Here is an 11,698-nt window from a genome sequence, read left to right on the forward strand (position 1 = left end):
ATCCTGGATGTTTCTGAATCTTCCAGGAGGGTCTGATGCTCTGTGTCCACAAGAAGATCCCCATCCTGCTGGCCAAGGGTATGGTGAAGTTAGTGGTCATCGACTCCGTCGCCGCTCTCTTCCGCTGTGAGTACGGGCAGGGGGAGACGGTGAAGCGGGCCAAGCACATGGCTTCTTTCGCAGCCCAACTCCACAAACTCGGGCAGCAACACAATGTTCCCATTGTCTGTGTCAATCAGGTAGGACGTATATGAGTAGAAAATACTGACTTGCCACTCTTAGTCGTAACACTTTTAGTCCACTAGTCCTTATAATGATAACATATAGCAAAACCCTTAAACATGGCAAATTGATACTTGTCCTTATGATACCTTAAATTTGGGCAGTTTGGTAAGGACTTTAGGACTAAAGTACTCAGGGAAATGAAAAAAACCTGGTTTTTTTATCTCAGATTTTAAATAAATGCAGTTAATATACAAAATATATAAATATTCAAACAACTCAATTAGTACTAATTGGGCCTTGGCACAAATACAGCGTATCAAAGGTTTTTATGTCTTTTTACACGTAAAAGTGTTAAAAATATGAACAAAACAGACTATTGTGAAACTGAGCATAACCAGGTGTTAGTAGATCAAGGTGAATGTCCATGACCTATGACACCTTGACGACAGGTGAAAACAGGTGCTTGAAACCCACGTGCATGTGATTTGTCAGTGGTTAGTGATTTGTGAGTGGCATTGTGGGATAGTGAATCATCGTCAAAATATCAGAACGTAAAAGTTACATATTCCCATCTCAAAAAACAACTTACATGTCATTATTATTGTGTACATAAACATAGCTGTTATTTTTATTGTTGTTTTGATAACTTTTTTCCAGGCTAATTTGCATAATGCCTATAGCCTGTTTCTGCCATGTCAATTAGTTTTAAATGTTGAAAGTGCCTACAAATTACCTCCTGTAAAGTACATATTGTATTGAGCACTGAGATAAAACTAGCAAATCCAGACTAGTACTTTTCCAGTTGTTTTGTTATTTCGTATTTACATCTACGTAATGCTTTGTGTCGATTATTAAATCTAGCAAAACAGTGTTTTTTTCATTTCCATGAGTACTTTAGTACCAATATTTAACTCTGTGTTGGTAGTCATAACTTGTTGTTTGTAATCGTAACTTGACTTTCATAATCATAACTTGCCATTCGTAGGTGTTTCTTGTTACTTGTAGCTGTAAATAGCAATCGTAGTCATAACTTGTCATTCGTAGTCGTAATTGCTATTTGTAGTCGTAAGTTGCAACTCTTAGTTGTAGCTTGGTATTCGTAGTCGTAACTTGTCATTTATAGATGTTATTTGTCATTCGTAGTTTTAAATACCACTGATTTAATCGGTTCTCATCATTAGTGTCGGATAAAGCCGATTGTCGGATTAACGAGTGCCATTCGTAGTCAGTATATGCCATTCATAGTCATAACTTGCCATTCCTAATCGTAACTTGCCATTCCTTATCGTAACTTGCCATTCGTAATCGTAACTTGCCATTCCTAATCATAACTTGTCATTCGTAGTCATAACTTGCCATTCGTAATCGTAACTTGCCATTTGTAATCGTAGCTTTCCATTTGTAGTAACTTGCCATTTGTTGTCGTTAGATGTGTTTTGTAGTCGTAACTTGATGACCCGACCCCTTCTAGGAGGGTGGTGGCCTGAACACAATGGCCAATGTCACAGGGTACACAAGAACAGAAGAAAAATGAAATCACTCCTAAAGTTACAAAAGTTCAGGCTTCTTTTCTTTTTTTCTCATAATAAATATGTGAAGGTCATGCATCTATCTTGAAATCTGTCTAAACTTTTAATGATGTACTTTTCTGAAGAAATAAACACCTTTTGAAGGAAAATATATTTAAGCCAAACCATTTGGGTGACAAAATGTAGTTGAGAATATAAAAATAACACACACTCAAGAATATGTAGGTTCTGGGTAAGTGTATGAGATTGGTATGATGTAAGCTCTTGTTGTTCAAATATAGCAGAGAGCCCTGCATGACTGACAGTTGCAGTGCTTAAAATGGTGGTATGGTGGTATTTATGTTACACAACAGATGGTATATGGTATATATGTTATAATACTGATGGTATGGTGGTTTATGTTATACAATTTATGGTATGGTGGTATGTATGTTATAATACTGATGGTATGGTGGTATTTATGTTATACAATGCATGGTATGGTGGTATATGTTATAATACTGATGGTAGGAGGTATTTATGTTATACAACATATGGTATGGTGGTATTTATGTTATAATACTGATGGTATGGTGGTATATGTTATAATACTGATGGTATGGTGGTTTATGTTATACAATGTATTTATGTTATGTAACACATGGTATGGTGGTATATATGTTATAATACTGATGGTATGGTGGTTTATGTTATACAATTTATGGAATGGTGGTATATGTTATAATACTAATGGTATGGTGGTTTATGTTATACAATGTATGGTATGGTGGTATATGTTATAATACTGATGGTATGGTGGTATTTATGTTATAATACTGATGGTATGGTGGTATTTATGTTATGTAACACATGGTATGGTGGTATATATGTTATAATACTGATGGTATGGTGGTATTTATGTTATGTTACACATGGTATGGTGGTATATATGTTATAATACTGATGGTATGGTGGTATTTATGTTATGTAACACATGGTATGGTGGTATGGATGTGTCACATGGTTGTATTTATTGGTTACTTGTGATGTATCAAGGAGCCAGTGAGACAGGCAGGAACTGCCTTTTCAGTGTAGATTCCAGTGTGCTCAGATAGGACATAGTGTATATAGTTTGTTTGTTTGTTGGTTAACTACACACTCAGCAATATTCCAGATATGACAGCAGTCTGTCAATAATCAATATTATGAGCATTGGTCCATGCAATTGGGATACGATAACATGCATCAACCATGTTTCTTATGACAACAGGGTGTATACAATATTCACAACAATATGATGATGTGGCCTTTATTATTTACATTCCAATCTGTCCATTTAAGTTCTGTTTTTAGAAATACATTAATCAGATATGCTGCTCTGAATGCTCACTCATACTTAGAATTCAGAAGCCTCAGCAGTGATTGGATGATTGGAATATTGTTAAACACAGTGTTAAACCACTCACTCACTCGCTAACTCACCAACTCACTCACTCATACCACTGTAAATAGTCTGGACTATACTGTTTTTGATAACTTGACAATGATCCATCAAGGTACATAACATATGGCAGCTACTACATAATACAATCTGGACCAGACGGATGATATATTTGTATCTGTTCTCGGGACAGACAGGGATGATATGTATCTGTTCTTGTACCAGACTGGGATGATATGTCTGTTCTTGGATCACACAGGGATGATATGTGTCTTTTCTCAGACCAGACAGGGATGATATGTATCTGTTCTCAGACCAGACAGGGATGATATGTGTCTGTTCTCAGACCAGACAGGGATGATATGTATCTGTTCTCAGACCAGACAGGGATGATATGTATCTGTTCTCAGACCAGACAGGGATGATATGTGTCTGTTCTCAGAACAGACAGGGATGATATATATCTGTTCTCAGACCAGACAGGGATGATATGTATCTGTTCTCAGACCAGACAGGGATGATATGTGTCTGTTCTCAGACCAGACAGGGATGATATATATCTGTTCTCAGACCAGACAGGGATGATATGTATCTGTTCTTGGACCAGACAGGGATGATATGTATCTGTTCTCAGACCAGACAGGGATGATATGTATCTGTTCTCAGACCAGACAGGGATGATATGTGTCTGTTCTCAGACCAGACAGGGATGATATATATCTGTTCTCAGACCAGACAGGGATGATATGTATCTGTTCTCAGACCAGACAGGGATGATATGTGTCTGTTCTCAGACCAGACAGGGATGATATATATCTGTTCTCAGACCAGACAGGGATGATATGTATCTGTTCTTGGACCAGACAGGGATGATATGTATCTGTTCTCAGACCAGACAGGGATGATATGTATCTGTTCTCAGACAAGACAGGGATGCTATGTGTCTGTTCTCTGACCAGACAGGGATGATATGTATCTGTTCTCAGACCAGACAGGGATGATATCTGTTCTCGGAACAGACAGGGATGAAAGGTATCTGTTCTTGGACCAGACAGGGATGATATGTATCTGTTCTCAGACCAGACAGGGATAATATGTATCTGTTCTTGTACCAGACAGGGATGATATGTACCTGTTCTCTGACCAGACAGGGATGATATGTATCTGTTCTCGGACCAGACAGGGATGATATGTATCTGTTCTCTGACCAGACAGGGATGATATGTATCTGTTCTCAGACCAGACAGGGATGATATGTACCTGTTCTCTGACCAGACAGGGATGATATGTATCTGTTCTCAGACCGGACAGGGATGATATGTATCTGTTCTTGTACCAGACAGGGATGATATGTGTCTGTTCTCAGACCAGACAGGGATGATATGTATCTGTTCTCAGACCAGACTGGGATGATATGTATCTGTTCTCAGATCAGACAGGGATGATATGTATCTGTTCTCGGAACAGACAGGGATGATATGTATCTGTTCTTGTACCAGACAGGGATGATATGTATCCGTTCTTCGACCAGACAGGGATGATATGTATCTGTTCTCGGACCAGACAGGGATGATATGTATCTGTTCTTGTACCAGACAGGGATGATATGTTTCTGTTCTTGTACCAGACAGGGATGATATGTATCCGTTCTTGGACCAGACAGGGATGATATGTATCTGTTCTCAGACCAGACAGGGATGATATGTATCCGTTCTTGGACCAGACAGGGATGATATGTATCTGTTCTCAGACCAGACAAGGATGATATGTATCTGTTTTTTGTACCAGACAGGGATGATATGTATCTGTTCTTGTACCAGACAGGGATGATATGTATCTGTTCTTGTACCAAACAGGGATGATATGTATCCGTTCTTGGACCAGACAGGGATGATATGTACCTGTTCTCTGACCAGACAGGGATGATATGTATCTGTTCTTGTACCAGACAGGGATGATATGTACCTGTTCTCAGACCAGACTGGGATGATATGTATCTGTTCTTGTACCAGACAGGGATGATATGTATCTGTTCTCGGACCAGACAGGGATGATATGTATCTGTTCTCAGACCAGACTGGGATGATATGTATCTGTTCTCAGACCAGACTGGGATGATATGTGTCTGTTCTCAGACCAGACAGGGATGATATGTATCTGTCCTCAGACCAGACAGGGATGAGATGTATCCGTTCTTGGACCAGACTGGGATGATATGTATCTGTTCTCGAACCAGACAGGGATGATATGTATCTGTTCTCGGACCAGACAGGGATGATATGTATCTGTTCTCGGACCAGACTGGGATGATATGTATCTGTTCTCGGACCAGACAGGGATGATATGTATCTGTTCTCGGACCAGACAGGGATGATATATATCTGTTGTCCGACCAGACAGGGATGATATGTATCTGTTCTCGGAACAGACAGGGATGATATGTATCTGTTCTCGGACCAGACTGGGATGATATGTCTGTGGATCTCACACATGCAAAAGCATTGCATTGACGTTTGAAAGCTCATAGGATTTCCTGTCCAGTGGTTTCAGTTTAAATGTACCAAAGTCACAAAGTGTGCTTTCTGTCTTACTTTGACCGGCAGAAATAAAGATCGATTTGTGTTTCACACTAAGTTGTTTACGTATTGAGCTGGTTGAAGTTCTTGTGTATCTTACCAGTATGTCCGAAAACAGCATTTTCTTTTCATTTTAGGACTTATCGGTTTTAAAGTGAGACCATACAATGAGAGAACCTTTCCATTTTATCAGCATATCGCAGTCACCGGCACTGCTAACGAGAGTTGTATCTCCTTGTCAACACCAGGTTCTTGAGTCCTTAAAAACAGACCTGAGACCATATATTCCTGACCCGTTATCTGGTAAACGAGTACCCAGCACAGCCCAACAACACCCACAGTCATTTTCTGCAAGGGGATCCAAGGGGAAAGCATAATATGAGGCAGTTTTTGGCAGAGATGCGGGTGTGGATGAAAATCTATTAATTAATTAATTTTGATCTCATAAATCATTAATACTGAAGCCTTTTAGGGCCATTTGTTAATTTATTTTTTTCTTGAAATTTCAGGATGTTATGTTGAAATTTCAAGATAATAAGTTGAAATTTTAAGATACATACTGAGTTGAAATTTCAAGCTAATCATCTTATATTTCAAGATAGTGTCGAATTTATTTTTTTAAAAACAAATGGCCCTCAAAGGCTTCCGCACTTTAATCCTAAAAAGTTAAATTCAGTTTTTGTTACATTTTTCATGTTTATATTCAGCTGGTAGGTAATGGTCCTTGTTTATCTGTCACATCAGTTTAGTGACATGCAAGTTACGTTTGTGCACACTTGCCCTTTTACATCGGTTTGCTGGCCATCTATTTGTAGTGTGAATGAGTCACTGTGGCCCCGGTCTGTCAAGCTCTGCCGCTGCTAGCCTTCAGGTGTCATCACAGTTTACAGTTGTTGTGGGTGTCAGGACTACCGACTTGATGGCCGTGTTCTGCACTGGGGTGCAGTGAGAAGCAGTAGGCAGATAGGTGCACTTGTCCAGGAAATGTCGTGTGGTGTCATTCCAAGGTCACCAGTCGAAAGGATGTCTTTGAGACAGAGTTGTTGATACATGTTTTGTATCACTAGTGTAATAAACAGGACAGAAGATTGAAGTTTTTAAAGTAACTGTGAATGTTGTCATAGAGATTGAAGTTATTTGAATATTGATTATTAGATTAGACCAGTTTCAGGGGACAAGTGAAGATCCGGGGTAGAATAGGTCTTCAGCCACCCATGCTTGCCGTAAGAGGTGACTATGCTTGTTGCAAGAGGTGACTAACAGGATCGGGTGGTCAGGCTCGCTGACTCGGTTGATGCATGGCATCGTATCCCAATTGTGTGGATCGATGCTCATGATGCCAATCACTGGATTGTCTGGTCCTGATCCGATTATTGACAGACTGCTGTTATATAGCTGGAATATTGTTGAGTGCTGCGTTAAACAAACAAACAAACAAACAGTTTCAGTGTTAGACATTAAGGAGGATCTTGGGGTACGTGAGGTTTGGTGTATTGGAATGTAGAAAGCCCTAAGATTATACCTTAACATTAGGGTTATAACCATGATAACAACAAATCCAGATTAATTCTTAGTTTAAAATACTGAATTTATGTTCTTGTTTATCGGATGTTCTTAGACAAGATGCCAAAAGACAGGAGGTAAAATGCAAAACTAAGAATACATTGTCAGAGTTGCCAGGTTAATTATAAAAATAAAAATAACATAAAGCTTAAAATGAAATTTAAAATTATTATAAAATATGTAAAAAATAAGTATGTTTTCAATCAAACAGAGCAATTTTACTCCTCCGAGTAAGGCTCATCTGTAAAACAAGTAAACCGTACTTAAAAATTCATAAATTACGGTATTTGTTACAAAAATTACACACTTTTGTTTCTGAATACCGTATTCGACGTAATAAGCGCCCCGCTCTAATAAGCGCCCACGGCGATATTTATTAATATATTGGCTTGTGAACAATCCCAATTCCCACCCCTTCCGATTGATCAATGTACACAAGACTTATTTTTTCGTGTATAATACGCACTCGTGTGTTATATGCACCCTTAATTATGGGCAATTAAATTCTGGAAAAATATATCTGTCGTATATAAACATTTCAGGCTGTCAGCATAAACCACGAAATTTATCTTTCAACTCTCTTTTTTTCCAACAAAATACCATTCTAATAAGAGCCCCCTATTTCTAATTTTGAGAGCACCCTGGGCACTTATTACGTCGAATACGGTATGTGTACAATGGACACTATACTCAGCTCTATTTCAAACTAATACTCCAGTTCTTAAGTAAAGTATGGATAGAATCAAAGTGTAGCAAACAATAGAATTATTTCCTTATTTATCAGTTGTTCTCTCTCAAGTTGTTTCTGAGGAAGTAAAACTGCAGCCAGTACAATCAGACTCAGGTGAACTGTTATGAATAATCGGATTTAACATTGCGTGCACACTGATTCATTGACTCAAGTAATAATACGGCAGTGCTTCAAGCCTTGCGCATGGAGTTATGCACTTTACAACTGGATCATCATCATCATCATCATCTATTATCATCATCATCATCTTCATCTATTATCATCATCATCATTTATTATCATCATCATATATTATCATCATCATCATTTATTGTCATCATCATCTATTATCATCATCATCATCTATTATCATCATCATCATTTATTATCATCATCATCTATTATTATTATCATCATCATCATATTCTATTATCATCATCATCTATTATTATTATCATCATCATCATATTCTATTATCATCATCATCATCATTATTATTAATATATTTGAATTAGCCTACAAAGAAAGAGGTGGTTAACAACTTGAATCTTGCTTGTTCATCCAACTGATCAGAGCCAATGTCCTTTAGTTTATAAAGACCAGGCGGTGGGGTAGCCTAGTGGTTTAAGCGTTCATTCGTCACACCGAAGGCCCGGGTTTAATTTCCCACATTAGTTCCATGTGTGAAGCCCATTTCTTGTGTCGCCCGCCTTGATATTGCTGGATTATTGGTAAAAGAGGCGTTACACCATACTCACTCACTCACTCACTCACTCACTCACTCACTCACTCACTCACTCACTCACTCACTCACTCACTCACTCACTCACTCACTCACTCACTCACTCACTCACTCACTCACTCACTCACTCACTCACTCACTCACTCACTCACTCACTCACTCACTCACTCACTCACTCACTCACTCACTCACTCACTCACTCACTCACTCACTCACTCACTCACTCACTCACTCACTCACTCACTCACTCACTCACTCACTCACTCACTCACTCACTCACTCACTCACTCACTCACTCACTCACTCACTCACTCACTCACTCACTCACTCACTCACTCACTCACTCACTCACTCACTCACTCACTCACTCACTCACTCACTCACTCACTCACTCACTCACTCACTCACTCACTCACTCACTCACTCACTCACTCACTCACTCACTCACTCACTCACTCACTCGTGCTCATGGGTTTCACCGAAGTGGTAAATGTCTGAGACCTGCATCACTTCGGACTTTCCAACCACATTAAGCTGACACGCCGCGATATAACTGGAATACTGTTAAACCCAACTCACTCACTCACTAATTATTTACATGCACTGATATGTTTTTACTGGCATAGCTCAATATTTATTCACAAGCAGAAACATGCAGTTGACATTAGTGTTGACTAAGTAATAGTTACTTTAAGTTGGTATGAGTTTTGTTGTTGCATCTTTCTATCATTCTATTCCATCAAACAAAGAACAGTCTAGGGAATACAATATATACTGTTCAACTTTTGCTAAGGACCAAATGTCATCTTCAGTCAAAGGTGTGGTCCTCAGCAAATGTTGAGCAGTGTATATACAAAGTTTACAAAATTCAACACACAATCTGTACACAGGTACAAAATATATACTTGGAGTAAATTAATCCTTCCATAGGATCGTGTTTTCAGCTCCAGCTAGCCTCTTCAGGCCATACATAACGGATAATGTGTTGTCATGCGTGAACAATGACATCACATGATAATACTGAGGGCACAAGGGTCAAGGCTCCAGTTAGTCAATCTGTAAACTTAGTGTCTTGTGTGAAACTGGGACATGGTGCCTGTGTAATCAGGTTAACCTGAGTAGTCCGAGGATGATCTGTAACATGCGTGTTAGTAGACACAGGGTTCATTCAGGTCACGAAACCCTGGAAACATCATGGAGTTTCAGTTTGAGTTTCCCAGGCCTGGAATAGTTTTGTAAACTAGAAAATTGTGATAAAGGCATGAAAACGTCATGGAAAAATAATATTTATTATTTTTAAACCAGTAGTTTCTTTCTAGTGACAAATCAGCGACAGGGAAATAAATAAAACTCCACCATCAGACCTTTAACACCTCCCAAAGTCTGTTCATTGACATAATGTCATGGAAAACTGGCATCATTGCCCGAGAAAAGTTTTTGATAATTGTCAGGCTATTTGTGTGTGATCACTGTAAGGCAAATAGAATGGGTGTTACTAGTACCGGTAACTGACTTGTATCCAACATGCCAGGACTGTGAACTGACCCCCACCTAGTCCCTGCTACAGCATCCTATAACCATATCTTCAGCAACCCATGCTTGCCGTGAAAGGCAACTATGCTTGTCGTAAGAGGCGACTAACGGATCGGGTGGTCAGGCTTGCTGACTTGTTTGATGCATGTCATCGTATCCCAATTGTATGGATCGATGCTCATGATATCAATCACTGGATTGTCTGGTCCAGACTTGATTATTTACAGACTGCTGTCATATAGCTGGAATATTGCTGAATATAACTGTTTGAGTGAGTGCATAGAAGAAAGAGTCGGTTTCCCTACACTGTAATTACCTTTCTATCTCAATACTTATATATATATGTCATGTTGGTTTCAGTTTGGTTTTTTTTGTCAAAGAAATTGTACACCAGAACAGTTAAATCCCAACACTGTCACCCATGTTAAAAAAACACAGTGGACAATAATCTTGGGGTTAAAAAATGTTCCCCATCCTGCCTAATCCGATTCCAAGCAGATGCTCCTCCCGATGCAAGCACCTTGTTATCGTGACAATCCACATTCATTAAGTTTTGTTTGTATTTTCCAGGTGTCTGCTAACCTGTCCCCAAACAGCAGCCGGAGCCAGGTCCTCCCTGCGCTGGGATTGTCCTGGGCCAATCACATCACGTGCCGCTTGATGCTGCGACGGACTCACCAGAAGGTGGCCGTGCAAGTTCAGCCAGCCAGTGGGGGCCGGCGGAGTGATGACATAGAGTGTGCAGTGAGGATGTTGGAAGTCATGTTTGCCCCCCATCTTCCACCTGGAGCCTGTGCTTTTGTTGTTGACCATCAGGGTGTCTCTGGGCTGGAGTAGGGACAGCGTGTCGCTTGTGTGTGCGTGATCATTTACCGTAGAGAGTGTATGAAGGCCACTTGTGTCCACTTGTATTGACAGTTCTGTTGTTCTATGTCAGTGTAGGTGTATGGGCCTCTGAAGTGTACTGAGAATGCTTGTGCTAAAATACTGGGCTGACCGTATTCGACGTAATAAGCGCCCAGGCGCTTTCAAAATTAGAAGTAGGGGGCTTTTATTAGAATAATTTTTTGGTGGGGAAAAAAACAGAGCTGGAGGATCGTAAATTTCGTGGTTTATGCTGACAGCCTGAAATGTTTACATACGACAGATATATTTTTATATTATTATATAGAATTTAATTGCCCATAATTAAGGGTGCATATAACACAGTGTGTTTTATGTGTATTATACACAAATAAATAAGTCCTGTGTACATTGATCAATCTGAAAGGGTGCTGGTTGGGATTGTTCACTAGCCAATATATTAATAAATATCGCCGTGGGCGCTTACTAGAGTGGGGCGCTTATTACGTCGAATACGGTAATCATGAGTTTTACCCC

The 11,698-nt window shown here is 39.4% G+C and overlaps 1 protein-coding gene across 2 annotated transcripts in view; it reads left to right on the forward strand.

Moving 5' to 3' along the window:
- The window catches only part of LOC124115396 (DNA repair protein XRCC3-like), a 55,988-nt gene extending 44,519 nt beyond the window's left edge, over positions 1-11,469 (forward strand). The window contains exons 6-7 of one of the 2 annotated variants that reach the window (XM_046476343.2): positions 27-239; positions 10,889-11,469. In XM_046476343.2, the coding sequence (XP_046332299.2) occupies positions 27-239; positions 10,889-11,155 (480 nt within the window). In that variant the 3' untranslated portion in view covers positions 11,156-11,469. Of the gene's footprint in view, positions 1-26; positions 240-6,565; positions 6,941-10,888 lie in introns of those variants that run through there. The other variant, XM_048403116.1, reaches the window with a different exon arrangement.
- Positions 11,470-11,698: the final 229 nt, after the last annotated feature.

The sequence above is a fragment of the Haliotis rufescens genome, unplaced genomic scaffold (assembly GCF_023055435.1).
Source record: "Haliotis rufescens isolate VD_foot unplaced genomic scaffold, xgHalRufe1.0.p SCAF_3, whole genome shotgun sequence".
Taxonomy (NCBI): Eukaryota; Metazoa; Mollusca; class Gastropoda; order Lepetellida; family Haliotidae; genus Haliotis; species Haliotis rufescens.